We start from the raw sequence: 18,676 nt of genomic DNA on the forward strand, positions 1-18,676 counted from the left end.
TCGTTTTTACGTTCACTTTAAAAAAATTTAAGTAAATTAGCTTTCCAAAGAATGAGATGAATAACTTGTAAAGGCCTTATCGTCATTTCGGAATTTTCTGAGCAGTGACTTGTTTGGGAAAACATTTTCCGTATTTTCCTAAGTTTTCCCACATTTTCCCTAGTTTTTCCAAATTTTCAAAAAAAAAAAAAATTGGCACGAGTGAAATCCAAGAAAGTTTGGGTTTTTTGTTTGTTCGCAAAAATTGTACCTGATTCTGTGGATATGTTTGACGACTTCTATAAAATTTCTGTTATTTCAAGTCGTGATTAGTGAGTGTGACAAACGATCAACAAGACCTACGATCTAAGATCAGAAAATGTGCTCGTTAAATACCATCAAATCACTACATTCACCCGTTTTACCTTTCACAAACTGCATTTATATTTACCTAATGCTTTGCCCACAAAATCATTTACTTCATACACACATTCTGCTACTATAAAATGAGACAAATCACAAATCTTCATGTCGGAAACAGATGGCTCGCTAAATTGTTAGAATTTGAAATTCTTGTGGTTTAATTTGGACTCTTAAAGCTCTGCAACTGTTGCTTAAATTGAAAGAGCTAGCAATGTCAAGAAGGTTTATAAGAAAACATCAGTCGACAGTCAGTTGGTTTTTTCAGCAACTAGTCACTCGTTTTCTATTGAGTTGTTTTCGTCCATTGGGCTCTGAAAACCTAATGTTCTCTCTTTACTTTACACTCAATTATTTACTACTATTGAATGCACAGATAGAGCATGAGCTTTTTTCGAAATTTATTTTATTTTTTAGTTTCTTTAGGTTTCATTACATTCTATGCGACGTGAAAGGTTATAATATCATGTTCAAAGCATTTTGTCGAAAGTTAGGTCCTGTCAAAGTTGATCATATGTTGGAAATTGAGTTTTCACCCGCGAGTGATGAGGCATTCGCGGAACAAGACTAAATAAAAGGTTTTTCGTTGTTGTGTGATGAAAAGTAATATAACCGAAAGTTTGAAAGTTTAAACGAATTAATTAACATCCTTTTATTAAGCCTTTCGACTCTAAATGTTGACTTGAGTTTTGTGATGGTTTTGTTATAAAAATGAAGTTGTTAAGTTAATTGAGGATGTGGTCTAGCTTTCTTTTCGCACATTTAACCGACAAAAATATAGCCGATAAAGCCATAAGTTTAAGCAAAACAAACAAAACTTAAAAACTGAAAATTAAAAATTTTGTTTTTGTTCGCTTTAAAGCTACACATCAGCGTGGTGCAGTCGATGATGAGGATACAACGAGTACCACTAGCAGTGGAAACACCAGCAGCAGCGACGATTCACCGAAACCAACACGTTCCAGACGTAGTGGCAGTGGATGTAGCACCACATCCAGCACCAGCAGCAACAATTCGTCGACATCGCTTACCACATCGTCGAAATCATGTCGACCGAATCCGAGACAACGAAAAAATCGCAAAATAAATAACAGCAACAGCGGCAGTTCCAACGACGATAAAGAAAAGGAAAACCAACAGCCGAACAGAAAATCACATAAATCACCACGAAAACGACCGTCATCCTATATACCAGCAACAATGACGGAATCGTTGCGCATCAGAGCCATAACACCGCCACTGAAAGAGCACATCAAATTGAATATGCCGGAACACGAACTGATTGGCCATTTGAGAGAGTTTATTTTGACACAAGATCAGTATAAACAAATGGGCTATCCCCAGCCATATGAAGATGATACACATGCAATAATATTCAAGTATGCTGTCGGTGACAGTAACCGAATGACAACGGCAACAATATCGGTTGAGTCGTCGTCATTTGATGTTAATGCACGGGAATTTGTTCCCGGTATGATGATTGTTAACGAAAGTGATGGACTGGCTGGTGACGGCGGTTCAAGTGATAGTGGACAAGAAAGTGGTATGTCTAGTCCACAATGTGATGACAGTGACGAAGAGCTAAATAACGTTAAAGTACATCGGCAATACGACATTTTAAGTGAAAAAACGAAGAAAGACTGCGTGCGATGCAAACAAAATTTTTATTTGTCGGACTTGGGTGACTACTATTCGACCGGAAAATGTAACTATCACTGGGGTAAATTCGAACGAGTCGTTCAAGATAACATTTTAGTATCAGTTTACACATGTTGTGGACGAACAAGCGATGCTGAGGGATGCTCATTTTGCGAACAGCATGTGTGGACTGGCACCGTTAATGGATTTAATGGACCATATCCCGGATTTGTATCTACAAAGCCAGCAGCCGAAACGCCTAGTGACGGTAACTACAGAGTATATGCACTTGATTGCGAAATGAGTTTCACACTTTTCGGCTTAGAACTGACAAAAGTCACATTAGTTGCATCTGATGGACAATTGGCATATGAGAAATTAGTCAAACCCTCATCAGAAATTGTCGATTATAATACTCGATTTTCCGGCATCACGGCAAAGCATTTAGCATCGCGCACGGTAAAAACACTGCAAGAAGTGCAAACCGATTTGCTGAAAATTATCAGCGCCGAAACAATACTGATCGGTCACAGTCTCGACAATGATCTACGGGTCCTGAAAATGATACATCGCAATTGCATCGATACATCGATTGTATTCCCGCACTACTTCGGTTTGCCGTTCCGTCGATCGCTCAAATCAATCGTAAAATGTGTGTTACACCGTGATATTCAGACTGGCGAGGGAGGGCACTGCAGTTTCGAGGACAGTAGAGCATGTCTTGAGCTGATGTTGTGGAAAGTGCGAAAAGTGATGACCTATTCGCGGAATTAATTTCGATTCGGTGGAATTCAAATGTAAATAATTTTTTATTTTACTTTTCTTACGTCAGTGGGACGTGATTTCATTTTTATTTTAAATTTAAATAGGGCTGTTCTAGAGCAGCTGTATATATCGAGCATTTTGATCGTTAAGTTTTTAAAATCGGAAAAGTTGAAGATTCTCAATAAAAGAAAAATGAAAATAATTTTTTATGACTTGTAAATTGGTCGAATTTGAATTGCTTTGCAGCTCATAAAAAATCAATTTCTTTTTTTTTGTAGTGAATAATTATTGGTTGGACTACCGGTGGTCACATCCATTGGTTTAATTTCTTCTTTCTCGTTAAATGCCATTGATGAAGTAATCGGAAAGTGACTGGTCAATATTTTTACGAATTTCATCCGGAAGTTCATTTTGAAAATCGGTGAATTTTGGTCATGCTCTAGAGAGTACACAGTTCCCTATTATCTAAAAAATAAATTTTTATTAAATGAAAATAAATTGCGCGCCCTACCCATCACATGTTCGATGATAATTATAATGCTGTGATTATAAACAAAATGCAAAATAAAAAGCTAATTGTGTTTTCCAGAACTAGTTATAAATTGAAGTTAGACTCGATCGAACAAAAGACGAAAAGTTAAATTGAATTTATAACTAGGTACTTGGGGAGCATAACTCTTTTTTATTTACGATTTAATTATTAAGTTTTACATACGAAAAACATTTTTCATGAATATTCATTTTTTCTTCTTTTATTTATTATTCATTTCACATAATCAAATTCGATTTTTTTTATTATTTTAATTTTATATTCTTGTAAATATTATAATGAAATTAGTGTTTTTCTTATTGTATTAAGTGATGTTCCATGAATCTTTTTTTTAATTTTAATTTGTTCCTATTTTATAACGAAAGAGAAAAAACAATTTTTTTTTTGGTTTTGCATAGTTGCCATGATGAGAGAAAAAAGAAGAAAATAAAAATTGAAGGAAAAACAATTTACAAACAAAAATGATTTTCAGTGTTTTCGTTAGGAAAATCAGAGTACTTAAAAAACAAGAAAACAACAAAATGACTAAAAGATATCTGTGATGATTTTTTTTGTTACTCACAATACGGTTCATCGTTTTTTTTATATTTACTGTGAACACATTTTAAAAACGTTCGATCGTTCGTTATTGGCATATATTTTTGGTTTTGTGTTCCGATACATTTCGGATCTATTTTTCAGAAATCTATGTGAGTGATAGCAGAATTTCAAAACTGTAAATCGAAGATACTTACTTATCAATCGACAAACAGTTTTGATGTTCCACAACTTTTAAATCCTTTCCTATTAAATACAGATTTTTACAAGCTGTTAAGAAAGTAGATTCTATTTTCCACACACTCTTTATCAGAAAAGAAAATCCTCCACAAATTAATTTTTTTGAGAAAGTAATTCTTACAAAATTCTTAAAAACAACCCACGGCCCTGTATGTCGAATTAAATTTGTAAATATTTGTAAACTCTTAAAAATTCACAAAAATTCCACAAAATTTGCTCTTGAAATTTTTCTCTGCAAACTAGTGACTCGTATTGCGAAATTCACGGAATTTTATTCAACATAACAGCCAGTGGAAAAGCTTTCATTTAAAAATCTGAAAGACTTTATCAGTGTCGACAAAACGATCGTATGGTATGAAGAGAGAGAAAAAAAAACGAAATAAGTTTAACATTGCACTTCCTTTCCATTCATTTTCAATATTAAATTCAACATAAATACAAAACTGTTTTCACGCGATCGCCTATTTTCGTTGCTCTTGACGTGTTTGTACAGCATTCATTTGGTATTTTTAGAATTTTTTTTTCTGTTAGAAAATAGCGCGTAAATAACACAAAAACGAAAATATTGAAAATCGCAATATCAAGCCGCCCGTGATCATGCAGAAACTCGTTTTTTTTACAATATTTTTTTTTTACTTTATATTTTCCTCCCATAATCAATATGTACACACACACGGTACGCATCACATTAAAAAAAATAAAAAAAAAAAAATTTGAAGAAAGAAAATGATAAAATTCAATATTTGCGCTGTATATGTTACAATGATAAAATCAAAACAGAAAATATTTTTGATAATGAGATTAGCTCACCTAAATAGTAAAGCGGAAAGTAGCTCGAATGATAAGAATTATTTTATCTTTTCATCATCGAAGCGATTTTATGTAAAAAGAAAATTTCGATGTTTCATTACAAAACCACATATTATTATAATGTTGATGATGCAGCCTGGAAGACGAAAAATCTAAAATGTAAATTTAATGTGCCTGACAATTTATTAGAGAAAATTAAAAAGTTTGAAATTAAATTAAATGTTTAGAAATATTGTAATTAAACTAAGGAAAGAAATTTTGTCAAAGAAAAGAAATATTTTCGGCCACACAAAATTCACAGAATTTCAAAAAATAAATTTGTTTGATTTTTACGTCGTCACTCATATTTTGGTATGTTGTTGTTTCGTGTAAAAACGTAGACCAATGGCCAAAATAAGGAAAATTATGACGGAAAATCGGTAAAATATTTCTTTTCTTTTTACATTAATAAGACTGTACAATACTAAAATTATTTAGTTTTAAGAATTTACTGTAAATACAAGTAAAAATTTAAATGCGTTTAAGTATTTTATACAATTTTACGGAATATGCAGAACCCAATTTCCTGCACAAATTTCTGTATAAAAAGAAAATTCAAAAAAAAAAAATCTTTTACGATTATTCACATCGACGAAAGAAAGTAAATAAACGTTTAATAATTAAATAATTAGAAATTAAACAAATGCATTTTTTATCCATTCAACACTTGAGCCCTTTCGAATGTTTTTGCATCCAAAGGGAACGGGACCAGAAGTATAACTGAACAAAACAGCGAACATCGAAATGGTTTTGAACATCGAAAAACTCTTTCAAAGTCAACTGTCTTCAATAGGGAAGACATTTACCCAAGGTTGTATATGATGAGATTATCGCAAAATGCCACTGAACTTTGTTGTAATTTTCTTACAAAATTGTAGCACAATTTCAGTTCAGTTGAAATTTCGTAAATGCAGTTAGAGTTCAGTGCACCAGTCAAAAAAAATCAATCAGAAAACGGTAAAATATCGTCTATTTATTCTCGAAAACTCGGAAAACTCCTAACTGAGAAAAAACGGCACTGAAAGTACCTGAAAAGAATTTTGCTGTAACTGAATGCCAAATTTATACTGAATGATGGATCGAAAAGTTTATTATCAACTTTCGAGGGGGTAAACGACGCTGGAGAATCTTATCACAAGGTAAAGAAATCATAAACACTAAAAAGTCTTAGAATTATTTGGAATATCTCAAAAGTACTGAAGCCTGAAAAGTTACGTTGTTACGTAATTTTATCATGTAAAGATAACAGGTTTTTCCAGACAGATTCACCGTCTGACTGTTGAAAATATTGTTCTGATAACGTTCCCGTCGAAAAGAGAGGATATTAAAGATCAATGTAGCCATTAGAAATCATCCAAATGATACTGCATCTGCAAAATCAAGAAAATCTCTAAAGAATCAGAATCATGTCACAAGGTTTCCCAGAGTCATTTACCCCTAGTGAAATCCGATCAGCTTTTCTTATTATGTATATTCAGAACATCACAGAAATACGTTTTTTGTTCTATTGAGTCTACTCGAGATGCTACTACACAAAAGAACAGCAACTGTAGAACGTACACCTTGTTCCAGCTATTATTCATGTACAGCTAGTACATTGTAAAATAAAGACAAAATCAAATGTGTGTAACTTGATTGTATAGGTTGCTAGGAATCTCGCGCCGCGTCATTCACAATAATTCACAGTTTGACACATTTTGTATAAGGAAGATGTCACTTTGTGAGTTATTGTGAATGACGCGGCGCGAGATTCCCTAACACCGATTGTATAATTGATGGGAAACATCTCTATTATAATATAAATTTTACGTGATACGGCAATGTAAATGGCGCTTCGCTCATATGAAATATGTAATTACCGTTACTTATCATTAACGAATATTTTTCTTATGAAAATTAGCTCATTTTAATGTCCTGCTGAAATATACGTTTATCAAAATGTCAATTACCGGTAGATTAGTTAGCATAGCATTACCGGTTGCAATCACTAATTCTCGAAATTACCAAATGCCAATGCATTTGTTACATGGGCGATCTGCGACCCTATACTAAGAGAATATTAACTTCAAATAACTCGTCCAAAATCAGGCGCTTATTTACAGGTCTAATGATTATTAAATCAAAATTGTTCATTAGACGTCGCGAATCAGGTGTGGTCATAAAAACGAAACCTTTCTGAGGTTCGTTCGAAGACCTTTCACTGATTAAACTCAGCCGTCCAATTGACTTTTCACTACTCACAATTCTGTAATGTCGAGTTGAATAGCTTTAATCGGAAAACAATTGAGAATTTCGTCGGTCAATGATTGGATTAGTTTTTATATAATACAGCAACTCTTCAATCATAGTGTATAAAATAAGGAATGAACAACGTTTGGTACCTACCAATACATGTCATATACGTTGCTAGTCTATACGTCTCTTCTGTCTCGTTAAACTTTCATGCAAACTGCATCGAAAACCACATTTTATTTAAACCCGAGACAGCTATTTTCGCAGGAATTATCGTGGCACCTTTAACCTCTATTCTATGCTAGGGAACGTTCACTTCAATTTAATGACGATAAGCCTCAACTCAAGATAAAATACATGAGAGCATTTATCAGAGTGTGGAAATTCCGAAAATAGAGTCGACAAAAACGATTCTTAAAGGTCTACAGTGCCCGGACCTATTTTAGAAAAGTTCATCAAATAGTTTTTCGCTAAAATATTCTTGAAAAGTGCACTTTGACATAGTGAAAGTACTCGTAACTTTGATTGTCGTTTTTCTTGAACCAAAAGAAAAATATGACGAAACATCACTTCCACTTGACATAGGCATTGTGACCTATTTTTCTTGTTTCCAATTACACTGAATGTCGTGTCGATTATTTATAAGTGGTAAAATGTAGATCATTGAATTCGCTTATCTAGTTGCGCATATCGACAACGCGCTATCGCTTTAATATTCTCAATATTGATTCCAATTTTACGAGTCGAAATTCGATCGAAATTAGTCGTTTAAACTAAATTAACTGTTCACATGCAAATCGTGATCCATAATACGCATAGTATAGTATATGTATATACTCAATTCATATTCGTCTGGTGTAGTGTCTACCCAACTCACCTCCTATACATTTTCTGTTCGTAACATTACTATTTGCGTGTTTTTCACTTTATTCGGCGTTATTTTTCATTCAATGGAAAATTGATTTTTCATTGTTCTTCAATCAATACACTAGGCAACAGAGGTCATGTACAGGGATGGTGACATAGTGCGTTGGATAGGTCTTGGTGCCCTGAATATGGAACACACCTCCGTTCGTCCCAGTCACGTCTGTGTAGAGACGTTACCGACTCGAATATATGACAACGAAAGTGCACCGATCCGGTCGGAAGTTGGTGTGGTAAGGTATTCGGACCTCCTGAGTTCAAATAACAACTCCATTGGTCTCAATCACCTATCTGTGGTTTAGACCAAAAAATGTTTTACCCACATAGTCAAAAAAAATCCGGCCTGAACCACAGATAGATGATCGAGACCAATGGAGTTATTATAAGCGAAGATGCTTTACTCATCGGTCGTTCGCTCGCATCTCGAGTTTGCTTGCTCAGTTTGGTCGCCTCATCATGACATCCACATCCAGGCCCTAGAAAGCGTCCAACGTCAGTTCGTTTTATATGCAAACCAGGATCGCCTTGTCGACCCAAGCGTGGAAGATTTTCGTTTGCGACCGTACGTTGACAGATGTGAGGAATTGAATCTGCAGCCATTAGTGAGACGACGTACGAATGCCGCTGTCTTTTTTATCCACGACGTGCTCACCGGAAAAGTCAACTCACAGGTGTTGCGTGACAGGATATCATTGTACGATGGTTCGAGAGCTCTTCGCAACCCGCCACTGATTCGTTTAAATACATGCAGGACCGCTTACAATCGATACTCGCCATTCAATTTTGCTTGCCAACTCTTTAACATGGCGGCCGCTCACGTGGATCCCACCCTGCCATCTCAGAAATTTAGACGCAGCGTCCAGGAGCTTGATGGTTCAGTTTTTGGTCGTTTTGGAACTCCTTGAGGATCACACTTATGACGCGTAGATTTTCTATTCGAAAGGTTCCAGTTATCTATTTTGCTTTGACGAAGCCAACCGGCTAATAGTTGATTTTGCTGCACAATCTAGCCTGGGTTTCTGTGCTTATTTGCCTATGTTTGAGATATTTGAGTTTTGTTGATTTGTTTTCTTTTTCTAATGCTTTCGACTCATTGTGATATTTTGATGTTCACTTGCTTTCTGTAAATTTTTTATTTATTTATTTATTTATTTTGTATTGTCTACCTGTGATTTTGGCTGTAAGGTTTATCTTATGATTTTAAGTTGGAAAGTTGATCACTTTTGTATTGTTAGAGTCGGCTAGGAAATAGTAGACTAATAAAACTATTATTCATTCATTTGAACTAAGGAGGTCCGAATACCTTACTACACAAACGGCCGACCGGATCGGTGCACTTTCGTTGTCATGTATTCGAGTGGGTTGGTGTTAAGGAATCTCGCGCCGCGTCATTCACAATAATTCACAAAGTGACATCTTCCTTATACAAAATGTGTCAAAATGTGTATTATTGTGAATGACGCGGCGCGAGATTCCTAGCAACCAGTGGGTTACAGACGTCACTGGGACGAACGGAGGTGTGTTCCATATTCAGGGCACCAAGACCAATCCAACGCACTATGTCACCATCCGTGTCCATGACCTCTGTTGCCTAGTGAATTACTATATTCGGTCAGTTCATCATTTGAAAAACTTCAGGTTAATAAAGTTAGAAACATCTGAACATCTGAACAACTGAAGACTGCATTATGACGATTATAGACTGTTATGATCAGAGCGAGAAAACCGAAGACTAGTTGTTATAACTTGCCTTGGGGTACTTGTCAAAATATTTACTTCTCTTTCAACGTGGTACGTTTAGAGCGAGAGGACCGAAGACCAGTTTATTATAACTTGCCTTGGGGTACTTGTCAAAATATCTCTTTCTCTTTCAACATAACACTCTTCGATAATGTTTCATAATGCGCACGGCTAACTTCGATAATTTCTCATTTATTCACGGCGAACTTCGATAATTTTACATTCACAACTGAAAATTGGCAGATTCTTGACAGTGTACTAGATCTGAGATTTGTGTGGAATATGAATGTTTGACGGTGTCATGACGTGTTGATGTTTCAGTTCGATTTTTTAAACTAGTTTTTAATTGTGATTACGACATTACAGTAGATAAAACCTTGTTCCTAACACGGTAGTAAATGGGAGTTTTGCGCACAAGTTGTATTGCCGAACTCGCTTCGCTAGTATCGGCAATCTCACATCGAGTGCGCAAAACACTCCCATTTACTACCTTATTATGAAAATAGCTATTTAACACTTTAATATTTGAACGCGCTTGACTTTAACATTTCACCTACATTTACACATTACCTCAACATCTACATCTCGACAAATGCAGATTGCATTTCCAGACAATTCTTATTAATTAACTTTCGCATAAAGTGGTGAATCACTCGGTCTGAGTGTTGAGTTTGAATCGATCGATATAACCTGGACGATCAAGTTTTTTCTCTGTAAAATCACTTATGAAATCTTATCGACGATTTGGTTCACATAACACACCATTTCCCATCACGTTGTCAAGACAACAAAAATTTTCTATTATATTTGTTCAACGTTATAATGTTTACAATTCGGCGCGTGTCCACGCTATATTTTCTGTATTGCCGCACCGGAAGACCTACATAATACATTTTGTATTCAATCAGACGAGTGATCAGAATACAGATCAAAGATAAACTGAAATATTTACTTTGTCGATAAGAAAAAAAAACCGAAACATACAGGCAACAAACACTTCCTTCCTTTTTTAATAATCGCTAAACATTTCTCTAATCGATTCGGTATAATTACGTGTGTATCGTTTGATAAATATAGATCGATTACGAGTGCAATTACACGAAAAGAGTTTTGTTCAAATATTACGTCAATTTTGGATACCTACACACCATATTTAACACGCTTCAATTTGCAGTGCGTTGCAACTAGACCTATGTGGTTTTATCGTACACATTTATTTTATAGATATAAATAGACGTAAATTGGTCAGACGTTGAATTTGATTTGGTTTGTTTTTCGCTGTTAAATTTCGCAAAATGGGTTTGGAAATTTGAAACGCTGTCGCTGGATAACCGTTAAATCTGTTGCATATGTTGTTTCAAGTATCGTCTTGAGGTGAGTTAGAAGAGTCTTTTACTTTGTCGGTACAACATACAGCTACATTTTGCACATCAAGCGCGTTCATATAAAAAGACCCACACTTTCGTCCTTTTTATGCTCATGAGTGAGATAATGTTCATCTAGGGGGAAATATGAAATTCCAACTCGCTTCGCTCTAGTTGGAATTTCATATATGTTGTCCACTGAATTTGCGGGCATTGGGCGGGACATCAATGTTTATTAAACGTGGGCACCTATTAAATTTATAAAATTTTCTTGACACATGCAAAGGACTTATTTTGAGTGGTTGTTAAACCAAAAATGTAACACATAAGCTGCGTTAAGGTAAAAGGGATCATGTTCAATAGCTACTACAACTGAAATCTTTGGCTGAACTTCTACACATACACACGCGTGTAAACCAGCCTTCAGTGAGATTTGTTTGTTTGTGTTTGTGGTGAGCATTTTCTTTTCTACAATGGGTGAATTTTGGGCTGTAGAAGAGAGGAGAATAATGGTGTGTATTTTACTGTTCAAACTAACGCTTTCTTACATTTGTACAAATGCCTCGCTTCCTACGCCTAAAATATTTTTTAAAATTCTAAAAAAAATACGAGTCCAATATTTTAGCCTTCCGGACCAGAAAAACATCTTATTAGCCCAATATCCCACATTCCCCGAAATCTGAGCTGGCCTACTGTAGACACAAAATGTTGGTTCAGGTGAAGATTCCTTCGTCAGTTATTTTCTGCAATTTTTATTTTGTTTGATTCGGTAACGAACAATTATGCCTCTCTATTTATTCCAATTTTAACCATCATTTCGTCGGTGACTTCTTTTCATTAGATTTAATGACCGCAATTTGACGTTGGTTTTGCGGAGATTTTTTTTTCATCATAATAACAGCAACCATAACCGTCAAGTAATCGTTATTAAAAGCTTAAAAACTATAAACCACAACCGCAATAGTTCCACTTTTATTTTTACAACGAAAAAAAAAGTCTGAAATATTTCCCATTCCCAGTCGACTAGAAGAAAAACTGGAGTCAAGATTAAGTCTTACCTATGTAAAAGTCATAATATTCGCTGAGCTATAAGTTATTGATAATAAAACGAGCAAATGCCGCTCATAGTAACATTAAGAATAATTATCATAATTGAATTATCACTCCTTGTGGAATCAAGGTTGAAGTGTTCTGTGATGATAAAAAAAAATTTATGTTTGCACATGCTCAACCACACACATCTTAATACACATACAGAAACGAGTAATATCAATTATTAGAGTGATGAGTCTTTCAACAACAACAAAAAATTCAATTCCATAAAAATGACTCCGTTTACAGATTACGATTTTCTGTGTTGTTGTTGTCGTCTTCTTTTATGTACAATTAATTGGAGAGATAACGTTCGGACATTGTCTGAAATGCGTTTTATTAAATTTAATGCAGCGTGTTCTGCGCAGAGAATTGCATAGAAATGATGATAAAAATGCGAAGACAACTTTCCAGAAATGTAATGACTAACTGAAAATTGTTGTCACCTGTAAACGAATATCCCAAGTAAATCAATACAAATTTACAAACTACAAATCACAACAAGCAGCCCAAATCTAATCTGAAATCTAAGACTTATCTATACTGATTTGAAACCCTTTTTTACCTAATAAAAAAATTGATAAAATTGTGAAACGAGCATTGGATAGGCCTCTAGGCTTTGTCGAATGAAATCGCCATGGAAGAATAACAAACAATGATACACAAACAGAACCTTGAAAGTTCAAAAATCTATTTTGCCACTTGGTAAACTCTGATTTCGGGCCTTTATCTTCCGAAAGTTATGTTTACTCGGTTATCAGTTCTAATTAAGATTATGAGAGAATATAGTATTTCGCATACATGTCCATGAAAATTGGAAAATTGGATTCATTAGAATCGTACACGGTTTAAGTCTGTGTTATGTATGTACACATTGTTTGATAGTAAAATGTGTTAATTAGTAAAATGAGAATTTAATGCAGATAAAAGAGGCGCCTATCACAAACATTTCGATGATTCTCTATAATCATCCCTCGGCTTTTATAGTAATTTGGATATCAGCCTTTTACATTGTCAAACCGACATTTTTCAGAACACTGTAAGGCTAAGGTAGGTATAAAGAGAAGTAAGTATCAAATATCTGAATTCCTGCTTTTGGTCAATTTTACCTTAAAACTATATACTAAATATATGGGACAAAAGGAAGGTACTCCAATGGTGGAATCGGATAGTCATCTGTTGACAATAACGATCAAAATAAGCGATGAGCCTGACTTCTGTCGTCGCAAGACCATTAGCATGCTAGTACAAAATGAATCCAAGATTTTCTTACCCCATTTTAAGTAATAAGCATCGCTGGACCGTCTATCGCCACATTGCAAAGAATCCTTTGCTGCTTGATGGAAAATCTTTTTCTTCTTTGTACTCATTTCTTGTCTTTCTCTTCCTTGTCGCAAACAGATGACTGCCATTTCTCAAAGGTTCCTGTTAGTCTTCCTTGTAATTGTTACGTCTATAATATTCTACGTAAGTGACACGCATTCGGAAAGAAGCTGATTTTGGATAACCTCCCTTTGCTGTGTATTATATAATAATAATCAAATGCAGTTAAGTCTCACGCACAGCACAGTTTCAACTTGAAAGAAGAAGAAAATATTTCTCTTCGTGCTAATCGAGACAAACTTTCTCCAGTTGTATTCGTTCATGATTGATAAATATAAATTATTAACTAGAATATGTTCAAATCCCAACTGTACATGATAGACCAGTTCAGCATAATTATACCGTACGATCGTACCATTAATCTGAGAAAATAATAATAAATAAAATCAAATCAGTTAGCATTTTTATGCACGTGAGCTGATCTGCTGCTTGCTGCCTTCGTGATTCAATTAGGTTTAATTTATGAAAATGTAGCTGTTGGAAAAATGGAAATGTGATGAGTACCTTGTGTATTTGGTAACAAAAAACCACGCGACTATGTTCATTGTTCAAGTTATCTTACAGTAGAAGAGAAGTGAATTCCGTCATGTTTTTTGATTTGGGAGTCGTTGTGGTTTGTATTTGTAATCCAATTAAAGAACTAGATTTACGTTTACTGTTGTTTTTGTTCCAATTGATGAAACATTAGAATCTAGATTTTCATACGCTGAACGAAGTATGTGGATTACAAATATAACAATTCACTTTACATGTTTTTGTTTTCCCTAGGGTCGAAAGTAGCTTATTCCAGCCCTAGGGATGAAAAGTAAATTGAATTGAAACTCAACAACATGTAACATCCATTATACATACCTCTCATTAAAAATAAAAAGTAGAGTTCTAGTGTGTTTATTGACCTCGGCTTTGCTTCGGATCAACGAAATACACACGAAAACTCTACTTTTCATGTTTTTGGTATGAAAGAAATTGTTATTTGTGCACCTGTTTGGGACGATTGATTTTAGGCAATTTCGCGGATTGTAGGTCGAACGAAGTGAGGCTTACAAGCGAGAGTGCCTTAAATCAACCGTCCCAAACAGGTGCACATGTAAGTTTTCATGCAGAGGGCCGGAAACCCGAGAAAATTCGAAAAATTGCCCTCATTTTCGGCCCCGAAGCATGAAATAGTTATTTACGTATCGATTGAGTAGGCCGAAAGAGTTACGTATTAAGTTTTGTATGCTTGCTAAGAGGACCGAAAATAAAGAAATGTCAATTCAAGGGGCGAAAGCTTTCGCCCCGCGAATTGACAGCTTTACTTTCGGTCCTCTTAGCAAGCATACAATAGTTATTTACGTATCGATTGAGTAGGCCGAAAGAGTTACGTATTAAGTTTTGTATGCTTGCTAAGAGGACCGAAAGTAAAGAAATGTCAATTCAAGGGGCGAAAGCGAAAGCTTTCGCCCCGCGAATTGACAGCTTTACTTTCGGTCCTCTTAGCAAGCATACAATAGTTATTTACGTATCGATTGAGTAGGCCGAAAGAGTTACGTATTAAGTTTTGTATGCTTGCTAAGAGGACCGAAAGTAAAGAAATGTCAATTGAAGGGGCGAAAGCGAAAGCTTTCGCCCCGCGAATTGACAGCTTTACTTTTGGTCCTCTTAGCAAGCATACAAAAAATATTTCTTCTAGTGGATTGTCAAAATTTACAAAAGATTCCAGCAAAAATTGTAGACCGAATATCTGGTCTGTCTATCAGAAAATCATCTTTGTCTGACAGCTTTAAAAAACAAAAACAAAAAATTGTTCAATTTACGATTACAATTTCAATATTTTCAACTCTTCGTTCAATTCAATTTTCGTGCATGATAAATTACAGATGAACCATAAAATATTCTTTAACCTAAATTCGATTCATTGTTTGTTTTAAATCGTTCAATTTGAAATGTTCGATTATTATACTGTTGGAGTGACTCCATGTGATCTTAAAAGTGCGAACATTGCACATTGGCTCATTCAAATAGGCATGAAATTGAAAGAGTTTGTTGCTTTTGCACTCTGTATACGTTATAGGCGTCAACAAAAAATTTTAAGAAATGTTTTATTGTGCAACCCGGCCATTTATTTTGTTTTTAGACCCGTACGAAGTACTGGGGTCTTATAGGTTTACGCATACGTTTGTAACACGTCGAATTGGACTCCCTGAGTAAGGGGAAACCTATTGTGGTTGTCTAGAGATGCCAAATCCGCGGAAAAAAAATGTCCGTCTGTCTGTCCGTCTGTCTGTCTGCACGATAACTTGAGTAAAACGCATCCGATTTTGAAAATTCTTTTTTTTCCCGTTTGGTAATGTCAAAAGACAGGCTAAGTTCGAAGATGAGTGATTTTGGATCGACCCCTCCCGAGCTGTGGCCCAATAAGTGCTTTACGGTTTTTCGAAGATATCTCCGGACATTTAAACGTTAAACTTGTAAGTGATACGTCAAATAAAAGGTATTTACAATACCGATCGACAAAAGTTTATAGAAATCGGATGACCGACTCGTGAGTTAGACCCCTTGGTGTGGAACAGGCACAGGGCGGCAAGCAGTTTTTGCTTGTAGGTCGGCCAAATTTGAACATATTTCGTTCGTTTCGTTCGTAGCTTTATTAGATAGGTATTGACCGTACCAATCAGGGAAAAAAAAGTTTTTGAAATTATGTTCTCCGGAGCGTGAGCTAGGTCTCTTGGAGTGAGCTCTTATCTGGCTACTCGGCCGTACAGTGAACGTGGAGTATTTTGTCAATATCTCGAGTAAATTTTGACCGAATTTCATGATTTTTTTTTTGTTTGAAAGGTATTAACGAATGTAAAGCGTCGGTACTATTTTCGGTTTCCTAACAAAATGGCTGCCGGCGGCCATATTAAATTTTATTAAAAGTGATATAAAGTGGGAAAAATGATGCTTAGAGAGTTTCTGTTAACATGGAAATAATGCGTTAAGTGTGAGGGGTTTCAGGGATTCCATATATGGACATCTATATATACCTATATACAGCTATATTGAGCTATATACAGGCATATAGAGCTATATAATAGCATATTACTCTGTGAAATGTTTATTTACAGTGAAATATAGGTAAATATAGCGGTATATAGCTGTTTAAATAGGAATTTATGAAATTTGACTTCGTACGGGGCTGTCTATATTGCCTCCGGCAATTTAATTGTATATGATAACAAGGCAAAGAGTGGATAATGTAAGTGATTTAAAAGGAAGAATAGTTTTTCAGCAGAGAAGAAAATGAAGTAAGAGAAATGAAGAGTTTCACATTAAAGGCTTTTGATACGAATAGGTGTTTCGTACGGGTCGGCGTTAGCTATGTTTTTTTTTAGTTTTTTGTTGCGGTTATATACGGTGCTCGGTAATTACTACCGTGACTTGGGAGTGAAACTTTTAATTAACAAATGTTTTAGGATCTAGGGATCACTATGTTATAATCATTTCATTTGTTACTTTCTAGGTTTCTAGGTCTATTGTTTCAAGTATAGCTCATTGGTTTTAGTAATTTACATAAAAGGGATAAAGAGTCAAAAACGAAAGTTTTAACTTTTATACTGAGTTTTACAATGGTCTTTTCATGTCGCCGAAAGTTCATTAAATTCGATGAGAGAACGATTTTTAACCCGGAAGCATGTATTTATCGATCTTGTCGACACAACAACGAGTTAAAATTATTCGATAATGAGACAATAGTTAATCTACGATTTGAGTATGAACGCAAACTATAATATTTTCGAAAGCTAACGAAGCAAACTAGCAAATCTTGATATTATTTAAATGTTAAGTGAAATTTGGAGAATAAGTTCTGTACGGGTTTCTTCTACTTCTTCCGAATTTCCTTTAACGGAAACTGCAGCTTTCCCAGTAAACTTAACTCAAGATAAATTTTTACTTTTCATGGATTTTGTTTGTTTCCATCGTTTTATTCGTTCCACATGCTCATATAACTCGTTTGGGTGAATACGGATGAGTGCAGCGACTCTCTATTGGACATAGAAAACAATTTGGAACGAATAAAACTTCGGAACGATTAGCACGTAATAAATTTTTTGGCTTTAATTGAAAGCGTAAACGAAACAGAAAAGCGCTTTATCACTTTAATGCTCGAAGCATTAACATTGGTCTGACAAACTTCAAACTTGAAGGTTGACGAATTACCATTCGTTCGAGACTGTATATTTTGTGTGTTTCCATTTTTACCAAAAAATTCTCATTTAGTGTGGAACTAGACCTATGTTAAGGGTACACTTAATGTGAAATGGCAAGTGGAATGGGAAAATGCAAAATGCGGTAAGCAGAAAGCTCATGGTTAATTTTTATGAAATATTGAACTAAAGTTTGCATTTAAATACAATTTTTCATGTTATGCATCGTCTAGCCGAAACTCACTTAAAAATGAATTAATTGTACCGATAATTAGGAATTATGAAATATTATGAATTGTTAGAGAAAATAAACGGCCAATTAGATGACAGCCAATTAGTTGCATCATAAAATCATGTTCAGATAGCCCTTTTACAACTATATAACACCTAAGTACAGTACGGTTTTACAACCGAGACTCACAAAACAATCTCTCTCTATTATGTCTAAAAGCCGTGCAAATTGAGTTTATCTCGGCGACAATAAATTTAAAAAAAAAATCAAAAGTTTCTTCGATATTGCAAAATAAATGCATGGAAGGTTTTCTTATTCGAAATATAATATTTGCCAAACACTTTATGAAAGATTTTATGGTTTGTTATAAGTCTCAGTGTCATCGCACATATGTTATGTAATCTGTCTTCTTTTATATTTTATAAAATAAATTTTTTTTCGTTTTGCTTTTCGTCGTTTAACTAATATTAATTTATTGTAATATGTTTGCTAATCCGTATAATCAATATGTGATGTAATTAATATGTATGGAATGGAAGTGTGTTTCCTGGGTAACATACAT

At 34.8% G+C, this 18,676-nt stretch overlaps 1 protein-coding gene across 5 annotated transcripts in view; it reads left to right on the forward strand.

Moving 5' to 3' along the window:
- The window catches only part of LOC119069911 (transducin beta-like protein 2), a 43,459-nt gene that overhangs the window by 18,498 nt on the left and 6,285 nt on the right, over positions 1-18,676 (forward strand). For 2 of the 5 annotated variants that reach the window (XM_037174119.1, XM_037174120.1), the window contains exon 3: positions 1,262-5,044. The exons of the other annotated variants lie outside the window; for them this stretch is intronic. In XM_037174119.1, coding sequence (XP_037030014.1) covers positions 1,262-2,811 — 1,550 coding nt within the window. In that variant the 3' untranslated portion in view covers positions 2,812-5,044. Of the gene's footprint in view, positions 1-1,261; positions 5,045-18,676 lie in introns of those variants that run through there. 5 annotated transcript variants of the gene reach the window in all.

Source organism: Bradysia coprophila, assembly GCF_014529535.1.
Source record: "Bradysia coprophila strain Holo2 chromosome X unlocalized genomic scaffold, BU_Bcop_v1 contig_416, whole genome shotgun sequence".
Taxonomy (NCBI): domain Eukaryota; kingdom Metazoa; phylum Arthropoda; class Insecta; order Diptera; family Sciaridae; genus Bradysia; species Bradysia coprophila.